General features: G+C 41.0%; 1 protein-coding gene across 7 annotated transcripts in view; it reads left to right on the forward strand.

Annotated features, from left to right (window-relative positions):
* SMOC1 (SPARC related modular calcium binding 1) overlaps nucleotides 1-26206 on the forward strand; it is a 155872-nt gene that overhangs the window by 63173 nt on the left and 66493 nt on the right. For all 7 annotated transcript variants that reach the window (XM_032113589.1, XM_032113590.1, XM_032113592.1 and 4 more), the window contains exons 2-5: nucleotides 2126-2297; nucleotides 10486-10598; nucleotides 20566-20665; nucleotides 23133-23180. In XM_032113589.1, coding sequence (XP_031969480.1) covers nucleotides 2126-2297; nucleotides 10486-10598; nucleotides 20566-20665; nucleotides 23133-23180 — 433 coding nt within the window. The remainder of the gene's footprint in view (nucleotides 1-2125; nucleotides 2298-10485; nucleotides 10599-20565; nucleotides 20666-23132; nucleotides 23181-26206) is intronic.

Here is a 26206-nt window from a genome sequence, read left to right on the forward strand (position 1 = left end):
GTCACTACTGATCTTTGCATTTTGGGGGCGACAGAAAGACATTACTGTAGCCAGAGCAATTCCAAGTTAAGTTGTGATAGTCCAACCCCTGAAAAGAAAAAAATCCGGTCCAGCTTTACAGTGTTTTTATAGTCTAGTCCAGGTCTCTATAAACCATTTAAAATTGCCTTCAGGTTTAAATTTTCCAATTTCCCATTTGGAGCAGGTGTTGCCAGGTTATAGAATGTGTTGCAGAAAAGGAGCAAAAACATTTCAAAAACACTGTGCTGTAGCAAATATGTCAAGTCTGTGACAGATGAGATTTTTAAAAAAGTTTGTCCCACCAAAAGTAAAATGTGTGCAAACCTTGCTTACTTTTCCCAGCTGTCATGTTTAAATAGGAGGTTTAGTAATGCATTAGTCTTCAAAAGATCCAGCAGTACAGTATGAAAATATGAAACTTCTCAATTGCTTTTCATTTAACTGGGGAGAGAAGATTTTTTTTGTAATGAAAAAAACCCACCGACAACCAAATTTCAGAGATGCATGTTCTCAGAGTGGTTAAAAACCAACCCAAACTAGGCTTCGGGCAATGTTTTTTCAACAGCTTTAACCTCAAAGCATAGAGTAGACAGCTTTGTAGGAAACTGTAACACCAAGGTGATTATGGCAGTGACTCACACTTCCCTGTGAGGCATCCAGCTATCAACACACTTGGAGAGCTGTGGCTTTGTGCATTGCAGGCAGGGTGTCAGTCAGTGCCCATTTGCCAGCCAGCTCTGAACTGCTGAGCTCAGAACTGCTTTGGCAGCGAGCTGGGATATCAGTGTGTTAGAGCTGCTCTGGTGTCCCCAGGCTTGCAAGAGGCTGTAGAAAATGGGAGGTAGGGAAGGGGAAGTGCAAGGCAGGTTTGACTTCCCTTTTCTTTGCTTAATCCTCATGGAACTTGTTTGAAGAGTCCCCTGAAATCTTCCTGTGAGCAGGTGATTCGGTTTGGGTAATAATTAAAGGTCTGACAAACCACTAAGTGGGGTAGTATGGGAAGAGAAAAGGGCTGCTGCTATCATGCCTTACCAAAAATTTCTGCAAGTGGTTTTGGAAAGATGTCTGTCAGTTTGGATCCTCAGGAAAACAATATGAACTTGGGAAAGGGACCTGGGTGACCCTACAGGCAGTTCAGAGTAGAGTCCAGGGTACAGCAGTAAACTACTTCCAGATGTTGGGATTTGCAGGGAATAAGCAGACAGATGATGGGCACTAGTGCTTTGTGGGTTTCCCCATCCCCAAAAATAAGGCAGAACACCAAGGAAAACAGTAGTGATCATGATATGGAAGGAAATGGTCTGGGTGAGAAATTGGAAGTTTGGGATTGTTCAAATTACAGAAGACTGATAAGGAATGCCACGTTTGTACAAAATGGGTTGCATCATAATGGAATACTCAGGAAGAAGAGGTATGCAGAAAGATGATAGAAATTCAAACTTCTGAAAGGAAATAGGTTTTCACATAGTGTGCAATTAGATTGTGGGATGCGTGGAATGCAATTGCCAGCTGTGCTGGATGTCATCAGGAAAGAACATAAGGTGACTTTGGGAGTGTGCAGGTATGCTCTTGCAGGTGGTATTTACAGATGATATAAACAATGCTTTCAAAAGCATCACTGGTCACATAAAACTGGTCACATGTTTGGTTCAACTACCAAGGCCAATCTTGATAGGTTATTTGGATTCCTCTATTTTTGGTGATAAGTTTATTATGTCTCTGACTAAAATTGTCTAGTATCTCTAGTACCAGATATTGTTTGTGGCACAGCACTGGGCAAGCTGGGCTGTTGTGACTCAGTATTGCCCTTCCCGTGTGGGTTGTGTTTGGCTTTGCACATCTTACTTTTTTAGAGGTGAGGCAGAGTGAGTAATGTTTCCGTTTTATTAAAGAAAATGGAATGGCAAAGACCGTTAATTTTTTTTAAAGATGTATGTGTTTCATTTAAAGTTCCCTTCAGGCAAAGTCAGCTTTGGTAGGCAGCTGAAAATGCATTATAGTCATATTGTTATTGTCATAAAGAAAAAAAATACACCATGTTCTGTTTTGGGAAACCAAACAAAAGCACTATTTTTTTTCTCCCTCCCTTTTTCACTTCCTTCAGTTTTTAATAAGCGACCGTGACAGAGACCCTCAGTGCAACCTGCATTGCTCCAGGTCCCAGTCCAAACCCCTGTGTGCCTCTGATGGCAGAACGTACGAGTCGATGTGTGACTACCAGAGAGCCAAATGCCGTGAGCAGAGTCTCAGCGTGACACATCGTGGCCGCTGCAAAGGTAGGTGGATTTCAAATGCCTCTGAGAGGCGAAATGGGAGCCCTACTGAATTCTTAGACCCTTGAGTTTAATACCATGTTCTGAGAGTAATATGATTTGGAATTGTGCATTCCTGCAAGCATGGGTATCTGAGTCTCAGTTTAGGCAGCAGAGTACGAGCTGACTGAATTATCAATGAAAGAAGGCAAAGGAGCCACAGACATCAGTGAAAAAGGGCTGAAATATGTGTCTGCAGACAGAAACAACTGACCCCATGTAAGCACAAAACCAAATCCTGAAAGCAGACTTCTTCCTTGCTACCTGTGCTGATGAGGAATCAAGATATCTTTGACCCTTGGACTGACAGGAATGTGGAGTGGGGAAGAATATGATGCACACTAGATGTCTAGTCACTTTTCAGACATTTCAGCCTTTCTGTGCTGAGCTAATTAAGAAGACAGTGCATGCAAGGCGCTTTACATGGCTTTTTTGATTTTTTCCTGTTTGCTGTTACATATCTACTTAAAAGTGTGAATAGTGTCCCTCAGTTCAGCTCTTCAGCATAGTCTAAAGATGAAGGTGAAACTTTTTAAAGAATTATCGGTGTCTTGTCACACAAATGGTTTGCATTTGCTGTGAAGTGAAAAATAAAGTGGAGTCCATTTTCTGAGATCACAATTGACTCAGAGGGCAGGTGGCATAGGTGTTTTTAGCAGTGGATTAAAGTGACAGGAGAAAGTCATTAAAATCCATGTGACAGAATAAATACACATTCATTTAAGCCTGGCATTTGTTTATGAAGGCTTTTTTACTATTGTAAAAATGTATTTTGGTGCATATTGTGATTCCAGAGTCCCAAAGAAGTAACTGAGACTTTTTTTGTCTTGGGCACAGGTAAAGTACACTTTCTTTCTGCTCTCTGATGCAACTGAAATGTTTAGTTGAAACTAACTTGCATTCTCCTTTCCTTTTTCCTCTTAACCTGTGGTACTATACAGTACCTAACAATCTGAGAGTGTTTGTAAACTGCAAGTCTTGCTTTTAACCCACTAACACTCCTACCAATCCCTGTGAAGTAGGAATATTCTTTCAGCCATGACATGCAAATTTAACCTAGCTGGTAATTTCCATATGTGCTGCTCTTGAAAGGTATTTTGTTTTTTTGGCTGCATTAGGAACATGACCTGTAGTGCATAAAGATCACAATTGTTGGCAAATCCGGGCAGCTGTGGGACAACTGTGCTGAACTACAGGCTGTTGGCTGGGTCTGTGTTGTGTACTTGCAAAAAGGAAGGTATTGCCAACAGTGTTCATGCACCTTGAACTGCAGCTGGACACCGGGTATACCCTGAACAGCCTTCCCTCCTCCTCCATGACAGATGCTCTACAGGAGAGCTCCCATGGAACTGTGAGGGATCCCATGGGTCATCGAGCTCAGTCACATACAGTTGTGATAGACACTTTATCCAAGAACTTATCCTTATGAAATGAGAAATTTTAACTTGTGCTTCACTCTCTGAAGGGGGAAAAACAACAGGCAACTAAAAAAAGTAAAAGAGAGAGTGTATTGTGGACAGCAAGGCATAGTTCTGCCCCCCAGATTACCATAGGCTGCCAGTGTATATGCTGATGATTTGAACCGTGCTTGTGCCAAGGAAAACAGAATGGTTTCCATAGTGAGAACAGAACCTTTTTGATTCAACTTAATGCTCTGTTCTCGCTCAAGAAACTAAGGACCTTTAAAGATGAAATCTTGCCAGCCTTCTGGGAGCTATAACCCTTATTCAACTCTCGTTCGTTGCTAGCTTCCTCATGTGCTTTTCAATGAAATTCCTTCAGTGCTAAATTATCTGAACTCCAAACCCTCACTCACACATCACAAGGGGTTAAAAGTCAGGAGTAGCTTAAAATGATCAAATTATGGCATCCCTGACAAATGGAGCCTCACTGGTGAGATTCTAGAGAATAGTTCCAGATGGTATAGCTGTGTCTAAAATACACAGCCAAGCAATCCTACCTGGATCTTTTCTTAGCTGGCATCATAATATTTGATGTTAAATGAGAGTTATACCTCAAAACTTTGCAGGGGTGAAGGACAAATGCTTGTTAATCTTGACAGCTTGCCAAGAGTCATTTATGCAGTGATTGTTATATTGGTATATATCTGTGGCTTAGAAAACATTTATGGTCTGTGTTAACTGGTTGCTTTCTAGGAACTTGTTTGGCTTATTTAATTACAATGTGGGAGTGTTCTAAAAGTTCCCTTTGGATTTATTAATTAGATGAATAAGTCTGCTGGTACAGAGTTTGTTCTTGGATCACAAGCCACTGTGTGGAGTGAACCTATCTGTAAGTTACTGGTGGAAATTGTACCAGGACCTGCAGCCTTTTTCCTGGGACACAGGAAATGAACACAGCTTTTGGCTAATGTTCTAGAAAGGCAGGTTTTCTGACTGATGGGTTATTTGAAGATAATCTTCTCTACCTACTATTTCTGTTGGACAGAAGATGATGTTTTGAAATCACTTTGTCTGCTCGGTAGATCCATGTGTTTGTCTTCAACGTGCTTTATTTTCCCTTGACTGTGAATAAGAATGTCCTTCCTTGGCAGCAGTTAGTAAAATATAAAATGTCACTTTCAATGACTTCGCAATTTAGACATGTTTCTAGGGCATGTTCTGAATAAATTAGGGAACTCTGGAGTAGAAATGGTATGTGGATATCAAAAAAGGAACAAAGTGCTTTGGCATGAAAGGAAGACAAGAAGGTGATCAGGGGCAGTCAGCATGGATGGGGAAGTCATGCTTAACCAACCAGGTTGCCTTCTACGGTGGGACAACTGGCTGGATAGATAAGGGAAAGAGTAGTGGGTATTGTCCACCTGGATGTTAGCAAGGCTTTGACACCTCTTTTCATGATATCTGCACAGGAAAGCTCAGGGAGTGCAGACTGGACATGTGGACAGGGAGGTGGTTTGAGAGCTGTGTGAATGGCAGGTCTCAGGGGATTGTGATCAGTGGCACAGGGTGTGGTTGGAGGCCTGTCGCTAGTGGCGTCCCCCGAGGTTCAATATTGCATCCTTTATCATTTAACTTGTTCATCAGTGACTTGGATGAAGGGACAGATGCCTCTTCAGCAAGTTTGCTGATGACACAAAGCTGGGAGGGCTGTGGAGCTCTTCAGAAAGATCTGTGGGTTGGAGGGATGGGGAGAGTGGAACCTTTTTGAAATTCAATGAAGTATGGGGTCCTGCACCTGGGAAGGAGTAACCTCCTGCACCAATACAGGCTGGGGGCAGACCTGCTGGAAAGCAGCTCTGTGGAGAAGGATCTGGGGGTCCTGGTGGACAACAAACTGTCCCTGAACCAGCAGCCCTTGTGGCTAAGAAGGCCAATGGGATCCTGGGGTGCATTAGGAAGATCAAGGGTCAAGGCAGGATCAAGGATCAGCAAGTCAAGGGCGGTGATCCTGCCCCTCTACTCAGCCCTGATGAGGCCTGACCTGGAGTGCTGTGTCCAGTTCTGGGCTTATCAGTACCAGAGACATATGGAGATTCTGGAGAGGGTCCAGCAGAGGGTGACAAAGATGATGAGGGGACTGAAGCACCTCACTTGTGAGGAAAGACTGACGGAGCTGGGCCTGTTTATTCTGGAGAAGATATGACTCAGAGGGGACCTCATCAGTGTGTGTAAGTATCTTGAAAGGAGGATGTCAAGAGGATGGATCCAGGCGTTTTGGTAGTGCCAAGCAATAGGACAAGAGTCAATGGGCAGAAACTGGAACACAGGTAGTTCCATCTGAATGTGAGGAAGAACATTTTTACTGTGAAGGTAACTGAACACTGGAACAGCTGCCCAAAGAGGTTGTAGAGTTTCCTCCCCAGAGATATCTGTAGCTGTCTGTACTCAATCCTGAGTAGTGTGCTCTGAGGGACCCTGCATTAGCAGGCAGTTTGGACAAGATGGCCTCCAGTGGTCCCTACCAACCTGAACCATTCTCTGTGGGTGAAAGAAGTTTGGAATTCGAGGACTTGACCTAAATGAAGTGGAAAACAGTGGGGAGAGTGAATACTGGTTGATATCCTGCACAATAGATAGGGAAGTTTTTGTAGTTTGCTCAGGTTCCATTTTTGCCTGTTTTGTTCAAATACACAGATAATTGAGTAAATGGGTATGAACCTGTTGACTTCACTGTAGCTGAACTGCTTCATGTCTGGTGGAGACCTGGCCTGTAGGTGAGACAGTTACCTAATGGAACTGAAAATAGTTAAAAAGCTGCTTGGATCAATTTTTGCTCTTTTAACTTTGGATACAAACATAGGAGAATTAAAATTAAATAGCTTAAATAGATTTTGGTGGTTGCATTGTATTGATTTGCTGCTAGTGTTATGTGAATCCTGGAGGTGTTTTACTTTGTGTTTTTAGGAGAGCTTGGGTCTTTATACCATGATATTGTGTCAATAGTGCCTCTGCCTGTTGAAGAGAGGATGCTGGAATTCTTGGAGCCTATTCAGGAGTGCAGTATGTATATTATGAGGGACACGGTGGTCTTGTTTGAATAAACTATTCATGGATAAGATCAGCCATGGTAACTAGCCAACTTCATTGCAAAATCCAAAATTATGTGCACCTGCATTGTGCCGATTAGGCCAGGGATGTCAAAAACATCACTTGTAGTTAACAATCTCCTGGTTGCCAGCTGCCAGCTTGAGAATTAATTTTCTTTAAAAGGCAGCTTTCTGAGCTACAGTAAATCTGTCCCAAGTTTGAAGATATTTAAAATAAAATTAAGCAGGTCTGCTTTCAAAAGAAGTTATGCTGTTTTGGTTTTTCACCTAATGTAATGGAGGTAAAAGTGTCCAGTTTAGTCTGCTTGAACCATGAAACTGGAATGCATTAATGCCATTCTGGTTTATAAGCATGGTGTTTGATATTCCAGAGAACATTTCTAAAAACAGGGAAGAAAGTGCTGAAACACCTGGGTAAGCAGGTGAAATGCAGAATAGCCTATATGAACCTACAATCATAAGATCAGGCTTTAGTAAAATTTGTAATGTATCTTGTTTGGGGTGAGCTATTTGGCAGCTACTTTTTAAACACTTGGCACTATGTAACTACTTTACATTTTCTAATTAACAAAGCAAAAATAGCAAGGTGAAGTCATCCCACTGAAATCACATGTTGATACAAACATTATAAAAATACCAGCCTGTGGAGCGAGGAAGAGAAGGATTGACAGTCCTTTTTAAAACAAACCAGTAAATGTTGATCTTAAAGGCACTGTTTTTACTGGAACTGATCTGTGGAAGACTGACAAAAAAGATAGCAATATGCATGCGCCTCTCCACCCAGCGTGGTATATAGGTGTTTGTTCCAAATCAAGGTTGTAAAAGGACTGGCGTGACCTTTGGAAATCAGTGAGGGAGGATGGGAGAAGTAATCAGTCCTGAGTGTCCATGATCAGGAGGAAAACTCTGTCTTCTCTGTACTTCAGCAGCAATTTGTGAGGAGTCACCACTTGAGCCAAGGATTCAAGTGCAAAAGATGCTGCAACAACAACGAGCTCTTAAACACCATGGTGTAGTGGTGGTGTGCTATGAAGTGTGCTCTTCTTGGTGGGAGTAGAGAGTTCAATCTATAAAGGCCAGTTAAAATTGCCAGGAGGGATACGGTAGCCTTAGCAGTAATGTGTTTATATTATCTGCCTAAAGTAAGGACTTAATCTTGTGCCTGTTTCTCTGTTCATTAGACAAATTGGACAAAGATCTGGGTTAGTTTCCCTTCTGCCTGGGCTTCTAATGTAGTTGTACTGCAGGGGATATCACAAAATGTTTGTTTTTACCAGCTCTGTGCTGAAGCATCCAGTTTGTCGTGTAGTTGTGAGCGTGCCAGCACTAAAGCAGATGCTGTGTGTAAGTGCTTTATGCTTCTGTTTTATGTTCAGGAGGGGAACCAGAAATGCTTGTCTGCAGTCTTGTATCCTCAGATGCAGAGACTAGAAAACACTTTCATTTGGGAACTTGTGGTTTGATTGTCACATAAGAAATTCACACCTGGTTTTTTTTCCTTGCAAGTGCACATCTACATTATCTATGTTGATTTTTTTTTTTTTTGCTACTTGTCTCCTGTGAAGCAGAAGTTGAAAGTGTTTTCAGTCAAGCAGCTAGCTATGAAACAGGGCAGGCACACCATCTGGTTTTGTAGTAATGTCCTCTGTCATGCCAAGCAAGATTAGACTCTTAAGTTTGCGCAGGAGATCTGCAGGTGATAGGTGTTCCAGTTAACTCCATTGCCAGTGCTTCCTTTTCAGCTGAAAGAGTGAGCATATGTTTGGAAGGGTCAGTTGGCAGGACTATCCTCCACTGGAGATGTGCAAATGAGGTCTGATCATCTGCTCAGGTTGGCAGGCAGGCAGAAAGGAAACTCCATGTCAGAGTTTATGGATAACTAGAAAAAAAAATACAGTGTAAATTTTATTCAAGTCTTTTACTCTGTAACAATTTCACTCTTTATACAGGTGCATAATAGGCCCACCTGAGATCAAAGCTCTGTGTGCTTTGGTATTGTGCAAACACCCAACAAACAGATTAGTCTAAAGATAAGAGACATAGAATCAGAAAATGGCATGAGGTCACGGGGGGTGAGGTGACCATCGTTGGGCAGTGGCAGAATTGATATAGGTACTGTTGCTTTCTAACCCAGTGCCTAAGCAGCTGGCATCTGTACTGTATACTATTGCTATGGAATCATTCTTTTTCCAGAGAAAAGGTTCGATTTTTTTCATAATTTCAGAAAGCCTTGTGAAATCCTTCTTGGGAAGCAATGTGATATGTTTAAAATGAACTGTGTTGGCAAACTGGAAACCTAATCTCTCTGGTCATCAGCTTTGTGTAAATAAAGTACTTGGTGTGAAAGCTTTGGTCTATGTCTTTATCAAAAACTATTTACAGCCTTGCCATTGATAATATATCTAGAGATACCTAGATGGAATTCTATTGCCACACAATGTGAATTCAATTGATCTAAGACCCCAGACTGGACTTTCTAATTTAATGCTGGTATTAGTGATTCTGTTGTCAAAGCTCATGTGATCTATGGAACAGAATGTGATCTTCAGGGATCCAGTGGAATTTTTTTGTTTAACCAATATGATTTCCATGCCTAGTAAAATGGGGATTGAAACTTGTTCAGTCTTTTATGGTGCTGCTAAAAGATTCTGGTGATAAGATTTTGAAGTTTCTGCACTGAAAATCTTTAGTCAGTGGATTCATGGGAGAAGAAAGAAGGTGCTAGTTCCTGTGTTGAGTGCCATGGAAACAAGATATTCACTGTTTTCCTTCTCTTTCTAGACTGAACAGCAGTATTGTTAGACCTCATGTTTTTAAATGTAAACACTGAATGAATCTGTATCTCTGCAGGGCAGAACTTTCCTCTTTTGACCCATCAGTCATCAGAGTTAGACTTATCTGGGTATACTCTGTAATAGTGAGCTGGACCTGGAAGGGGTTAAGGTCATGCTACACTTCGCCATCATCTGAAGTAAAAGCTGAAGTCTTAACCCCTTCAAACACTGTTGGCAGAGCAAATTTTTTTCTTGGCTCCAAAGTGAGTAACTGGTGTGAGAGTTATAATGCACACTCAGTTGTAAGCACTGGGACTAGAGGTAAAAGCTGAGTTTCAGGAAAGCACAGGAAATGGCATATCTGCTTCATCTGAACCACACAAAGGTGGAAGTTCATATGGGTGACCGGCTATTTCAGTATCTTCCTGCGAAAGTTGCTCAGAGAAGAACTTTTGAGGGGGTCATCACTTCTCTTCCATATTGCTCACTGCTCGGCTTGAATTACTTGGTTTATATCCAACCGTCCAGTTTCAGGCTAATGGCCTTTCACTGCATGAACATTGTGCTCCAGTGCTTGTTAAAGAAGCTTCCAGGATCCTAAGATGATCATTAAAAACTATTGACTAGGAAATTAGGCAGCTCTTAATTAACTGGCTTGTAGTTTGTTTGTCTAGGTTCATATTAGTCTTTAGGATGATGAGTGCTAGCTCCATGTCTACCTGGTGAATGTGTGTGTAATGGTCCTTTATGCTTTATATTTATTTGTTTCGGGGGTTTTTCCCTTGCAGCTGTGTGGTGCATCTGGTAGCTTTTGGAGAGCGCCAAATGGTGTTTGTGATGTAAGTGGATTTTGCTTTTCTCTTTGTAGATGCTGGCCAAAGCAAGTGTCGATTAGAGAGAGCTCAAGCGCTGGAACAGGCAAAGAAGCCCCAGGAAGCAGTCTTCATCCCAGAATGCAATGAGGATGGATCATTCATGCAGGTAAAATTTCTATCTGCTTCATTCAGCCAGGCTTCAAGTGTCTGTGGGAGATTCCGTGTTAAGACATGAGCCAAGCGATGATAGCAGAGTGGGTGCACACTCTGACTCAGTTACTCGGGTAAAGATTTGAAAGCTGGGGACTTCTTTAACCAAATGGAAATTTTGATTCAGTCACAATACCTTAAAAGACATATACATATGCAATAGCATCCAGCTCCAATATAGAACAGAAACAAATGGCATTAATCTTCAGCATTGCATAGAAAGTAAAACAGTTGCAGGGGAGGTCAATTTTTCTGTGAAGAGGAGCTGTAAAGAGAGCTGTGGGCTCACACAGAGCAAGGTGAACCCAGCTGAATCTGCTCTCTGCTTCATCTATCTGAGGAAAAAACAGTCTGTTCATCCTATTCCTTCTGCAGGGTACTTCTTGTACTGTATGTCTTGTAGTGATTTTGGCAGAGAGGCGATGAGACTGCTTTGTTTGGGTTTTTGATTCTTCCCTGTTCACTTGCTGAAGTTTGCCAAAACAGGGTAGAAATGAAGAGTGATACTTGGTTCTGTTACCATTAGCATACTGAGTAGTGTCCTAGTGCTGACTGAACTTGCTGTTAAAAATGGCTCATGCACAGTTTCCTGACACAGTTTCTGCTGTCTGCTCAGTTTTGCATGCATCTAAAAAGCCAAAAATCTGTAACCCTGTGACCTCTACTTTGTGAATTTAGGTAAACCGCAGAATGATTTTTGCCTTACCTTCTATACATTGAGTACTGCTCTAGACACCTTCTTTCTCAGAGAAATTTTAGGATACATTGGTTGCTTGCACAGTCTTCTGAAGGTAAAAGAAATTCCAAAATAGAATCAATATTGGCTTTAAAAAGATAATAAAGGCAGAGAGCTTTGGGTTTGGTTCAAACATTTTGTGATGCCTGAGGGAAAAGGAGAGAAGATTTTTTTTTTGCGATAACCCACCAAAAATTTTATTCCCCTCCTCAGCCTTACCCTCTCATTATCTGGTGTGTGGGAGTGTTTTTGTTTTGTTTTTGTTTTTTGATGATGAAGTGGAAAAAGCTGTATTCGTCCTGCAAACTTTTGCTTCTTGGAGCAGCATTATATTTCTGTACAGTGTGGACCACTCATGGGAAGGCTGGGATAAGAGAGGATGGCTGCAGTTTCTTGCAGTTTAAATGCACTTCCAGTTGCTGAAAATTGATTATTTGTCGAGCTGCTCAGATTATGTTGGCACTGGAGGCTAATGTTTGTAAAAGCTAGCACAGTGGGCCAACATGGAACAAAGTGTTCCATGCTAAGCTTCTAGTTCAAGAAAAAAGGGGTAAGGAAAGCTAACTTTGAAATGTCTATCACCTGTCCATCAACTTCTTGGAGAGTAAAATAGGTAAAATTTTTATCCTTATAAGCTGGACTGATAGTGTAGTTGATAAAGCTTTGTTTCAGACAGGTTTATTTTGAAGGTTGGTACCAGTGTCTGGATTGTGGCAAAGTTGCTGGACTTTACCTTGGCACATTCCTTAGCCAGTGTTGGTTGCCAGCTGAGGGGCTGCATGAAACTGCTTACAAAAACTGTGTGTTGTCAGTAGACAGCCAAGTGATATTTCGCATTCTTCCTCCATTCAGTTCTATCTGTGAACACTAAAGTGCTTTTGTTTTACCTGGCATGCTGAAGGAAGCCTCTGATCTCTTTGTATCTGGAATTAACTGAAATTGATATCATTCCTTGGTTCATAAAAATACCCTACGTTCCACATACCTCATGAACCAGCTTCATCAGTTATATTGCAGCATTTAAGGTAATTGTCCCTGCATAAGATTTAAGTGAAAAATAATGTCTGAGAAAGCTAACTAGTTTCAAACTGCATTCGAGATAAATCTTTCCTTTAGCTTCTGGTCAAAATGAATTAAATTTTTATTTTAAAAGGATGTATAAAAACTAGAATTTTGGTGAACAATCCAAATAGTTTTGCTTCCAGCAACTCATGAGTAGATCTCATCTGGTGGAGGTATTTTGGATACTGCATCTCTTGTGCAGAGAATTGATGCTCCTGGGTTCTGCTCTATAGGGAGGCTGTGTTCTTGAAGTCCCTGAGGCCTTGATGAAGTCAGCTCTGGACTGTTGTTAGTTTATTCTGGTTCAACACCCAGAGTGTTGCTCCATCTTAGACTCCAAAATCTCAGTTGGGAAGTCTACAACAAAACAGCATCTCTCAATGAAGTTTCTACGAGAAATACCCACTGTGCTTTTCAACATGGAATCCTCATCCCAACAAGAGTCTAAGCAGATGCACATGTTTCGGAGTATATACTCTGTGTGTAGAGTTGGCTAGGGAGACTTTTTCAGCAACTTCCCCCTTTCTGCATAACTGTTATTGAAAAGGTGTTTTATGTAGAAGAAAAATTCTGATCAGAGAGGAAATGAAGATGCATGCTTGTATTTAGAATATCAAATGTCTGAATTGTCACAGCACTCATTCGAGATGCAGATTACTTGCTTTCAGATCATCTTGTTGAGCCTACTGAACACAGTAGATGTTCAGGCCCACATCATTGTCCTTGCCATCAGACTTCAAAAGAGTCTGATTTTTTTTTTTTTTTCTCTAATTAATTCATTGTTGGAAATTCTTGAAATTTTTGTAGGACTGAAAAACAAGAGCAGTACAGATGTGGGAGAATTTGGCAGTAGTAACTATGTTAGAGAACCTGGTTGGCCTTAACTAGATTGAACTATTGCTTTTGTAGTTCATCATAATTATCTTTATTAGAAACCAAATTGCAATCATTCTGGGTAAACACTGAAAGTGGGGCTGTTCTTCTGAAAGCAGCTCAAGTTTGCCCTTTCCAGCTCCTAGAATTGTACCTAGTTCATTGCTGAATTTGGGGCTGGATCCACTGCAGATTGGATGGGGCTGTAGCGCGGCGAGCAGAGCAAAGCTCCTCTGCTGCTCTGTGAGTGGCAGCATGCACCACATGGGCAGCAGCTGCAGGAGGAAGACTGTGTTCACCTTCCTCCTGCTTCCCTGCAGGGTTGGATCTCCCAGTTAGATGTGGCAACAAGGGTGAAAGGGAGGAGGGCCTAAAGGCAAAGACCTTAGTTTGGCTTGCATTTAAACTGCTTTGTAGAGAGACATCATGCATGTCTTAAACACTTGTATGATCTGTCTGGTTTTCATTGCCTGTGAAATTTAAACTGAAAGCAGTGTTGCCACTGTTGATTCTGTTGCTCAGCTGATCAGTTTTCCAGTTTTCCTATGTATGACTAGGTATAATGGGGTTTGTGTACTGCATCAAGTGGAGCAGGCACTTGTCAATTCACTGATTGTCATAACTGTTTCTATGCAATGTGTGCTGCTTCCCATATTGTTGAGTATGTGTATTGCAAAGATCTTATCAAATCTCCTCTTAGTGCTACTTACACATCTAAAAATGTGACATGGATTTGCAGCATGAAGAGGTGGTAGCACTGCAGGCATGATTGGATGACTGTAAATGGGGAGCAGACCTGATTAATTCCTCTGGAATTGCCATGTCCTTATATTTCAGTCTGTGTGGGGAATATTACTTCCTATAACAAAATCTCTCTACACTTAGCCCACAGTAATATAAGCAGGCAGATAAAATTTGAGTTATTCACAACATAAGAATGTTTGTTAGATATGAGTAATTTGATTAATTGTAGAAAACTGAGGTCATGTACTGTTGTGCAGAATTGAACATGACTAAAACCAGTTTCTGTTCCCAAGACTTTTGCCTTTTTGCTATTATGCTGTATTTTGCATAAATGCCATTCCTTTTCCATGCTGCACTTAACCTGCTGTGATCTGTTCTTCATAAACAACAGGCACTAGTGGTTAATCTGCACACTTTCTTTTGCCGCCTAGTGCGACTGGGCTTGTTGCCATGGGCTGAGGGAGACTTGCATTCTTCATAGTTTTCCCCCAAGCAGTTTTTCAGAAAAGGTTGTTGAGATTTTAAATGGGATCTCTTTCAGACAGATTAATATAAACATGAATAATGTTAATCCTGCCTTGGGGGTGTAGTTTTGTGGGACTTTGTGGTATGTCTTGCTATTTGCTGCCACCTTCCACTGTCTAGTTGTGGTTTCTTTTCCTCACAAGTCTGCATACAAGTGTCTGAGGGCAAGTCTCCTTGGAGAGTTTCTTTGAGTTTAGGGTTCTTAAAATCTGGCTCCTGGTGCAGTTATGACACAGCACTAAGATTTCTCTTAAAGCGAGTACATCAGTCAAACCTGTTGTCTTATGACAGGATCAGCAGGATCAGTGAGTGGGCTGACTATCAGAGCAGTTCTGCATTAGCAGATAGCTTCCAGAGCATTCCCACATCTTGTAATATAAGTCTGCTTGGAAAGAGTGATCTATATTATGGTCCATACCAATAGTTTCACTCCACACTATGCTAATGCCCATATAAAGTTCTGTTTTCTCCCAGCTTCCACAAACAGCTCTTTCTAAAGATGCCGGGGAACCTTTTCAGCCTTCAGTGTGACTTCATGATCCAAGTCTGCTCCTCGGTATTGGCTAGTGTAGCATGATGCTGGGCAGAATTATGAACTTGTGTCTTAATGCAGCAAGGTACTGTGTGGACATGTCCTTCATTCCCTGGATGCTGTCTATTATCCCATTATTCAGTGCTCAGATTCCAGCAATACTAAGCTCTCAAGGAGTTCGCCTCTCCTTTCAGGAGAACACAGTCTATCTTGCTAGATTAAAGAAACTCTTTATAAAAAGTATCTGGGTTTTAACTGGTAGGTGGTTCTGGCTTTTTTTATTAAAAGACATCCCTTCTAAAGATGGTAGCTGTAGCTTTCTGTGAGTACTGCTCTGCAGGTTTGCTACTTAAACACTTGCTTTCTTTCTGGGGCTTTCATTGTGTTTCTCATTTGCATGTTGTGCTAAAGATAAACCATGAATGGGTAAGGAAGTAAGAACTTCGGTTATTTATGGCGTTTCTTCAAAGAAGTCGAGATAGCAAAGGAACAGGTTCTTAAAGCGGGAGTGGACATACTTAAGGAAAGTGACAATGTAGGGTCATTCTTAGCTTCAAAGTGTCACATTCTGTGTAGAAGCATAAAGCCTCTCTTGGGGACCCTTTTCCTGAACTAAAAATAATATACGTGCCAGCATGTGTGATGGGAATGCCCTTGATCATGACTAAGATCCTTCTGCTTCAGATCATTTCTTTCCCTGGTTATTTGAATAGTGAAATTCCTATGGAGCAAGAATTTCTTGAGTGGTTCATGGACTTGAGGGAGGTGGGTGCTGTAAAAAGCCCTGGTGGGATTATTTGCACAACACCATTTGTGAAGAATTAAATATGAGTGAAAAAGTGACAAAAATTATTTAAGGGGCTATAGTCCCAAAGAGGCTTGAGCAGAAGATGCAGACTGACTCATAGCTCCCTAAAATTGCCTATAAAGGTAAGCAGGCTTCTGACAATAATCAGCTGACTCCTAATGCAGCAAAAAGTATGACAAGATCCAGGGTCTCAGCATTACAGCAAGACATGTGAACCAGAACAGAGGCATCACCATGTAGAGTTAAGATAAATAACCATCAGGCCAGTGTGCTGGTTGTGTACCCCACTGACTTGGGTTCAGAAGACTTTCTAGCTGAGCCTCAATGGCTTGAACAAAGGAAAGATTTGATTAAAGAACTGCTGTGTGACACTGGCTTCTGCTCCCTGGGTCAGACTAAATGACCTGCTGACTTGGAGCTATTTATTTAGCTGTTTTTGCAGTGTTTACAAGGAGCACCTGGATGCAACCAGGATTTGGAGCCTTGCCTGGTGCTGTGAGTGCAGTCAGTAGCTCTGCTGCCTGCCCTTAGCCTCAGCAGTACCATTCAAAAACTGGATGTGTTTCTTCTTTTCTCATAGAAATACAGCTTTGAATACAGAATGAATGTTCTTCTCTTCTCATGTCTGCCCTCTATTGTGGAAGGAGCCAGGAAATGTTTGTTTGATCTGTGATGGGATAGGAATGGGTTGCTAAACTTTTCATAAGAACAGCACTGAGGCTAGTCTGAGTGTTGCTGTTCCTGTGGTCACCCCAGTGCTTGTGCAAGGTGCTTTCAAGCCTCTTACAGCAAACTACCTCTTTCTGTGACTCCATGGAAACTGGTTTCAGCCATCACAGAATTGCTGCTTTGCCTCTTTCTCTCTGTCATATATGTGTGTGCAATTTCTCTCTCACTTCCGGTTTACATTTGAGTAATAACCCCTTGATCCTCCTTTGTCAAATATCTATAAAGGGATGCTGCTTGCTTGTTTAGAAGGAATCCGATTCTGGCATTGCCAGTGAGATACTGAAGAAACCCAAAGAATGGCTTCTTTTTCCCCTGAGGAGCTTAAGAGGCACAGTCATCTGACAGTGACTACTCTTTTAATGTTTCCGTATTGTAAGGAATTTTATGAGAGCAGGTATTTGATCATGTGGCCAGTATATTGGCTGCTGTTTGATTTCACACATTGTAATGGCAGGGTGGAATAGAGAAGCTGCTGTTGCACTTTTAATTTGGGGACTGGTGATGGAGCAATTTTTCTTGAGTTTGTCCCTCATGCATTTCATCCTTTCAGTGAGACACAGGTAAGATGTCCTATCTCTCCATGAAAAATAGGAACAATGTCCTGATGAATGATCAGGATTGTGGCTGCTTGTAGTGCTTTAAAATGCAATTGGATTTTTTTAAAATGTAGATGTTAATGGGGAATCTATTGAAGACCTCAAATAACTTACAGGTTTTATTTGTCTGATTTCCTATTATGTAACTTAAAATGCTCAGCTGTTGGACAGGTCTATGTTAATTTGAGATATCAGATTGTGTCATGTGCCTTTCCAGCAGTAACAGGCATTCTGTAGCTGCAGCTTGATTAACAATCAAGTCTATTAAGTATATAAGGTTGTATTTTAGTATATGAGATTGCGTTTCCTCTGCCTCAATGCTTAGCTTTAGAAGACTGAGAGCCAAAAAAGTCAAACACACATTTTCTAACGTGTATTTTGGTAGAGTCAAAATTAACTCAGTAACTGAAGATTAGATCTGTGCAGTAAACATCTGTCATGCTTGCATAGTTTACTCTTCTGATTATAAGTGTTTAAAAATCTCAATACTTTGAGAGTAGGATTAGAATGAGATTGAATTTCATGTGACAGATGAAATGTTACTTAGAAATAAAAGCTCAAATGTAAGATAAATGGAAAATTTTTAAAGTAAACACCCACATTTGGGTATTCCTTACTGTACATGCTCTGAAAGTCGACATTTTTATGTTACATACAGTGCTTAGAAAATGGTACTGGATCAGCTATTGCCTTTACACTTTTTCAGTGTCATACAGTCCTGTGTAGCTGATGAAGAGTATACCTTTCCCCCTAGCCTTTAAGCTGCAAACTCTAGGCTGTAGGCCACTGTTGTTATGACACCTAAATATGCTGAGACCTGGTCAGGTATCACGGTGGAAGGTAGTGTGTCTCAATGTGAAGACATTCAGGAAAAACAACTGCACTGATTCTTGAGGTTTCTGAAGTATCTATTCTTCATGAGTAGCTGTTTGGCCTTTAGGATAATGGCTGAGATTTAATTGCAGTTGTTATCTGTAGAAGGGAAGTCCTTTTGTGCTGCAGTAAAACATGTGGTTGTGGTTGTTGTGAAAGTGCTGTCAGTCTCAGATTTTTTTCTTCCTATTTTAAATGGCAACATGGGGGAAGAAAGGGTTATGGGATACCAGTCCAAGGAAGAGTAGCATTCCTTAGCCTAGTTATTTACAAAATTACTTCACTTTTTTATGGATGTAATGTGCTTGGTTTGCATAAATGAGTGTATGTAATTGGTAGCTCTCCATTGAGGTGCGTTACATAACATAGTCTTAGTTAATGCATCTATCCTGAATTTGTGTCAATGTATTTTTTTTTGAGTCCTCTGCCATGTACTTTGTTATTTTTCTGAAGGCTTGGCTTAAGGACTATCAAGTGACTAATACTTGACTTTTTAAAATACTGAGTACACTGGATTTTTTTTATATTATGTAACATGGAGTGGTCTTGCTGTATGAATTCAAGACCCTATCCTGGAATTTAGCTTTATCCCTTGGTAGGATTTTTACAATTCATGCTCGGATGTAAAGACAGCTTCTTGTGCTGTTGGGAATGTAGTTTTGTGTGTGATTATGATCAGCAAAGATAAACTCCAAACACAAATCCAAGCAGTTCCATCACATTTGTTTTGAGTGTTCAATTGATTCGATTGAGCAATAACAAATATTTTCTAACTCGTTTTTTGCTAATTATAGTCACAGTGCTTTTGAGTAATTTGCAATCAATTTTGTGATCTATTGGGAGAAGAAAAATGAAACTGCAAATAACAGTGACAGTGACTGCAGTAACATGGGTACATGAGATTACTGTTGATTTTGGCTACTAAAAGTAAATGCTTGAGGCAAAATGATTGATTTGCACTTTAGTAAAACCCAAGATAAACAAGTAAAACCCAAGATAAACACGACGTACCGTGTTATAATTGCTCTTAGATCATGTTTTATGTGATATTCAAAGCCTTCTAAAAAAACTGTCATTAAGTCTCTGAACAAACTTTGCTACCTTAGGGCATTGAAGCCAGCTGTCAGCGAGGGGCAATGACTGGTTTTGCTCTGAAGGATCCCTAATGAGGGGAACAGCACAAACACCCCATCACTCTTCTCTTCTGTGTGAAGAGGACTGGAATGGGAAATTGGTTTCAATGAACTTTTTTGGAAAAAGAGAGAATGGACAGAATTCATTTTACAAGTAAAATATAAAGGCAGTTTCTGAAGTGGTCTCATTTCATGGCCTTTTTTCAGAAATGTATTGAAGGAATCATCTCTAGTTTATAGTAACATAGGCACTTCCATACCATTTCAAGATACTGATGTGCCCATTTAGCCACAGCTGAAAGTGTGTTTGCTAGAAAGGATTTTGGGACCTGTTAGTATTTGCACTGGTGCCTATACAATGATAATTTACTTTTATCTCAAAGATGTCAAAGGCATCCTGAATTTCATCCAAATGCTTGCCTCTCTAAAAGCTGAGGCAAAGGCTGTAATTAGATTTGTTAGGCTGAATGAAACTTCAGTGCTGCTGAGTTAATATCTGCATAGATGTTACTAAGATCAGTCTGCTAGATCAGGACTTACCTATTCTTACTTGAGAGGTTCTATGTCTGAATTAGTAATTCTGGTGTGTTTCTGTGGTGAAGGAAGGAACTGGCAACTCTAGATGTTCAGTTCAGAAGCAGAGCTTTAAAGTCAATCAGGATGAATTTTACACTGTGTACCTTTTGACTCACTAGAACCTTCATCAAATGTTCTTAAGTCCGCATCAATATATGAGGAGCAAATATGTTGGATCTTGCTCCTGCTGTGTAGTTTGACATAGTAACAGAATAGGGCTTAAATCTATCTGGAGAAGGTTTGTGAACATAACAAGTCTGTATTGCATTTTTCCAGCCATGTTTACTGAACAAAGTGCTTTTGAAATGCCTACAGATGCTGCTCTTAAGCAGTGGCTATGGAATTTGGGATAGGGTGGCCTTTCCATAACCCAGCTGGGATGCAGCAGGACAAGTTTTTAATAGTAAACAGTAAGTGGGATATAGCAGAGGGTGGAATGAGCTGAGACACAACTCCTAGCTAAAGTGTTTTCAGATGATTACTTTTAACTTCTTTTGCCACCTGAATTCCAGCTACAGGAGTTGGAGTAAGAGAAATAACCTTTCTTTGGGTGGGGGGGAGGTGAGGGAAGAAAAGATAATGATATCAAAGGTAGTCTTCTGTAAGACCTCCTTGCTCTGAAGCGTGTCTTTGTGATACATCTGGGTTGAGACTTCCATTAAGATGCTGAATTATAATGAAAGTGGTTGGTGATAGAGTGAGAAATGAAATGCCTGCTCTTTGTTTTATTAAACAGGTGCAGTGCCATACCTACACTGGATACTGCTGGTGTGTGACACCTGATGGCAAGCCTATTAGCGGCTCTTCTGTACAGAACAAAACTCCTGTATGTTCAGGTACTGTGGGAGTGGCTTCAACAAATACTTTTTAACCAAAGAGGGTTGGGGTGAATGCATCCTTTTGAGAGAGCCTAATCTTTTCAGGTGGTCAGTTTACCCCACTTAACGCTGCAGTTTGGGCTCTGGCATGTCCACCCTGCAATTAGGATACAGGCACTTCTGCAAGGCTCAGTAAGAAAAACCACTAAGGTAACAAACCTGTGGCAGCCAGGGCAAGAGTCAGTGTTGCTGTGTATAGCAAAACCGAAGATCTGCTGAACAGATGGGATAACTTTTTTCCATGAGCTATATTTTAAAGAAGTGGGTTTTGGGCTGTATTTTGCAGGACACGGAGTAATTTTTGTACGGGGTGATTTCAGTTAATTTTATGAAGGTGGTTCTGTGCAAAACTGTCAGTTTCTGGGGTCCTGCTGTTATAATGAATTTGGGTCTTTTGACCATGTTACTTAGTTTAGGATCCATGTGTTTGTGTCATGGGGTGGGCAGCACTGGGCTTGCACCACAGCTCTCAAGAGGGAGGTCCAGAACCAGGCTGTTACTCATGTTTATTAAGTGATGTGTTCCTGGGCACTCAGCCTGGCATTACTTTGTTGCCCAGCAGTCTATTGAGACCAAATCCACAATTTTCTTTAAAACGGAGTAATGCTGTTTTTCTTTCTTCTCCTCGCCATTCAATATGGTAGCCCATGGCTGAAGTGGAATGAGATTGGGCTCTAGATTGTCATGTGGATCAGTAGTAGTCTAGCTTTGTGAGCTGTGGCGAACAGTGCTGCTGTGACAACACCACAGTAAACACAGGCAGTGCTGGGAAGTGGTTCTGTACTTTGGGGAGAGTTGAAGGACAGCACTAGAACTGTGCTGCCCTTCTCACTTTTGTCTCTCCCCCCAAAAAAAAATTAAAGAAGAAAGAAAAGGCAGTAGGCATAGGAGTGTGCTTCTAAAATGTTCAGTGGTGCCACGTAAACACTGCTGTTACATCTGGCTTCATGCTCTACAATCTGCACCTCAGAGGTTTTTAATACGGTTTTCCTCTCACACCTTGCAGTGTTTGCCCTTTATGTGGAAGCATGATAGCAGTCAAACCTTTGGGGTTTTGAATTTTTCTCACCTTATCCAGTGTCTTCTTGGCTGTAGGGTGTTCTGTGGTAATAAGCAAACGTAAGTGACTTGTATAAGGGTTTGAGTTGAGTGGGAGAGCTGTCTGAGAACCAGTGAGCCAGCGTACTTTGAGGAGATGCTCGGTTTTTCACAGGCATGTGTAAAGAAAAGAGTATTAATATCCTATTTTAGTGTAAGGTGCAATGCTGCAGTAATCTGTCTTAAACCTTTAGAATATGACTTTGACACCATTTCGAGTATATGATTTTGGTAGGGTGTGTTTTAGAGTTTTACTGATCTATTCAGTTGGTCTTGTGCTGTTTATAAAATTGTGTTGCAGAAAAGTGAAGTCGTGTTGTAGGACACAGATGTTAGGCATATGAAGACTGATACTGAGTTTGTGCTCACTACTTGTAATTCAGCAGTAATCTGTGATGAGCTGATCTGCAAGTGAAAGTGCCCAGGCAACAGAGTTTACCTTCAGAGTTTGTCTTGATCAGATTCTTGGGCCTGTCAGAGCTGCCTTCTTTAAAGCTGACTTTTGATCCATGTTTCCTGAATGTTCAATAATCATTGGAGTTGTTTAGTAATGGTGCATGAAAGAATCAGTTTCCTGTGAATAAAGCTATTAAAAAAAAAAAAAAGAGAAAAAGCTTGTCATAGTTTCTTATGCACTTTGGTAATGGATTTATTTGAAAAGCTTTTATTACCTGTTCAAGTCTTAGTAGAAAACGGGGATGAAGCACTAAAGCAGAGTGCAGAAACAGGCATAGAATCATACATACTATGTGACGATCTAACTTACAGTAAACAACCCAAGATGTGTTCTATTCAAGTACATGCTGGATCTTATTCAGTGTCCCATTTCAAACAGCTGGGGATGTTCAGGGGTTGGTTGAAATCAATTTTCTGCAAATTGTCCCACTTAATCCCTTTCCTTTAGAATACTGTGCTTGCATTCCCTGCACACTCGCCCCATCTGTTTTTGATTTGTTCTTCCTGACATTTGCAAACGAAAGAAGTGACTCTTATTGATCTTTCCTTCTTGCCCTTGGATTTTTTCCAGGTTTCTTACTAGCATGCTGCTCTGTTGAGATCTTTCAAATCACAACATCCAGCTACTAAAGATTTCTTGTTTATCCTTATCCTGATTTAACATCTTAATGCATAAAACTTCCTGTTGCTTTTCACATTGGTTGAAGCCACTGGCTTTCTGAGTCCTAAATGGAGCTGTTGACAAGTAAAATAGATGCTTTATGGGTTGAGATATTGACTGTATTAATGTGATATCATATGTTCTGTGTGATTGTGCAGCATCTAAATTGATGTCTTTTTCTTTTTCTCTTCTTTTTATTCTCCCCTTTAGGTTCTGTAACTGATAAACCATCAAGCCAGGGTAATTCGGGAAGGAAAGGTGAGTGGAGTCCTGTGCTTCACCAACTTGTTTTGTAATAGCAGCTGCCCAGCCAAGTCCCTTAAGATAGCTCAGAACACGGCTTCCTAACCAGCTCAGGGTGCAGGGGTGGGTGTGCTATCGGAGCTCCCCTTCAGGAGGAAGAATAAGATGACCATTCTGCTCCCTGTGGAGTAGAAAAGGGTGTGCTCTGCTCTGTGCTCCTCAGCTGAGTTGAAGTACAAGAAAGCTGAGCTTCCCAAAGGAGTGGCTGGCCCAGAATACCCTCTGCTTGTTCACCTTGAAATAACATACTGAGCATTTCTCAGTAGAATCCCTAGAGATTATGGAGGCTGTCAGTATGACTGGTACTCCAGGAAACAGGAGTGCCAATGTCATGGTTGTGGCTTTGTATGCACTGAAAGGTGGGGTTTTTTGACAGCGCATAAAACCCTCTGACCAGCTGGAGCAGTGCTGGATTAAACCTTAGCGGTGCTTGGAAACCTCACAGGCATTGATTCTTTATGCTCTTGTCTTCAGTCCTTGCCTGTCCTGAACAAGGCATTAGACGGGTCACTGTTCTTCTCCTGTGAGTATTTGTAGGTCTTCCCTGTGTCCTCTGGTTTGCATTCACCGAAATGGTTTCGGGAGGGTTGACCACTGAAGCATACATTGAGGAGCAGCCAAACATGTCTTTAGGCCTTTTCTACACCCTAATTTTCAGCCTTTCTCCCCTCTAGCCCCAGTTCAGAGTCAACTTTTGAGTTTGTCTCCATACTCCAGGAAAACTGTGCTGAATGCATCCTCACTTCTGATGGTGAGGATGAATGCTCTTTCCTGGGAGAAGTTCCTGTTTTGATAACTGAAGCAGGATTTTTAGTGCTAACTCTCTAAACCAGTTATTCCTGACACTTCAAAACCCAGGAAAACACTGACTTTGATCCCAATACTTTAATTTGAGGGACATCTTCCATGCTGGGAATGTCAATGAGGTCCTGAAAGCACTTAATAGGGATTAGGTTGCTCTGTTCAGAGCAGAGATGTATTTTGAGCATATCCGCTCTCCAGTCTATTGCTTGTATATAATAGCTTAAGAAAAGGTAAGGAGAAGAAAGATGCAGGGAAAACTACTTAGTTGAGACTGAATGCTGAAGCCTGTTTCTTATTTTAGGTAAGGATATGTCTCTTTAAACCTGTAATTATGCATTAATGTGTAATTGGCACCTGAACACATGGTTATAATTCTGTTAATGCAGTCATTGCTAGTCTAGCCTGAAATACAAGCAAATCAAATAGCTCTTGAAATCTGCATTATTTTTGAGTTATTTGTAAGCTTTTTACCTGGGTAATCCTGGTCTGTTGTTCTAGAATTGAAAGCAGCTGACATTGGATTTCATGAGAAATAGGAGCAAAAGGGGAAAACATCTGAACTTGTTTCTTCTTCTTCACTCCCTTTATTAACTCAGAGGTTGGAACATGCAAAAAGAAAACTGTAAATGGTATGAATTAATTTAAAATTTGTAATATAAATTGTTTCTCCTTGGTGCTGCCTGTGGCATCCTGTTTCAAGGATGGTATGCTTGGTGATGTGGCTGCAGAAATGTCCTGTGCAGTAACTGTCAAAGGGGAAACATTTCCCTTTGGGGCCAGCATGCTTCAAGCAGTCATGTAAACTTTCTGTCCCCTGCAGTTCTGAATCTCTTTGTATCTGCTGGAAACCCACACACAAGCAAGTCTGGCCCTATTCCATCATGTTAGGAAAGTACTTACGAGCAGCTATTTAACGGGTCTTTTAAAATCAAGAGGGCTTTTAGAAGCTGTAATAATTTGGTTTGAGATTTGATGGACACAGGATTACTTTTTCATCTAGTGATGAAAATGACTAATCTAAAAATGAATTCATCCTTCTTATCAGTGTTTTTTCTTGACTTAAGTTACCTTCATTCAAATTTCCAGTATCAGGTCCTGTTGTAAGGAAGCTGGAATCAAGAACAGCCTGGCTTTCTTGAAGTAAGGCGATTGCTGCATGTCTGGCTTCTCTGAAGACTGATGGCAAGCTAGCATGCGCATAACCATCTGTTCTAGCTGAGTGTTCAGACACTTGTTGCAAAGATTCCTCTTTGCCAGGTGATCAAAAGGGCAGGATGAGGAGGGTCCAGCAGGAACTGGGTCAGTGATGACCTTTCTATTGTAGAGGCACAACCTGTAAGCTTCTGATACCTCTTTGGGCTACTGCTGTCTGATTTGGGAGCTTTTGGAATTTTCCAATTGCACAGCAGACTCCTCCCTCTCTCCATCCCTGAGTGAGGGTCTTATAGTCAAAGAGCGTATCTGGCACAGATACGCTCTTTGGAAGACAAAGCTCTGGGGAAGACAAAGTATAGCTAAGACTCTCAAAAATGATTTCTTTTGTCTAATTCATACAGGAATGTAAAATATGAACTAATAGACTTTGTGCCTTTCAAGTCTTCAGGGCAAAAGGGTGGAGGCTGCTCTGCCTTAGAAACAGTGTGGACGGGGTAGGCTTACATTGCTGGGTAATAAATGAAGACTTTACTAGCATATTAGCTCTCCTTTTGAAGAGGCAAATTAATGTTGGAAGGAAAAAAAGGCTGGTTATTGGTAATAACTATTTCTCCAAATCTTTTGCCCTCTTTTCCTTCCTGTTTAGCTCTAATTTCTGGGGCTCAGTAGGTATGTTGGAGTACCAGAAGATGTGAGGTAACATACGATTCCACTCACAGGCTCTCTCACTACTGATGAGAAGAAAACAAAATGGCTTTGTGTTCATGTGGCTTGGCATGTAGTTCCAGAAGTGGAGCTTTCTGCAGAGAACAAGCAAGCATGTTGGCAAGAGATACTTCTTATTTTTAAATTCCGTGCTCTGATTATCCATATTTACATTGCTGCTGTTTCTGTATGATGCAATGCCAGTTACTCATACAATTTACCCCATAAGATAATTAAAATCAAATTAAATTGGCACCAAACTTGAAACTTTAAAATAGGCCATATTGATTTGTTCTGTGTCGGAGAAGCATTCAGTT

This window comes from Corvus moneduloides, chromosome 6, assembly GCF_009650955.1.
Source record: "Corvus moneduloides isolate bCorMon1 chromosome 6, bCorMon1.pri, whole genome shotgun sequence".
Lineage (NCBI taxonomy): Eukaryota > Metazoa > Chordata > Aves > Passeriformes > Corvidae > Corvus > Corvus moneduloides.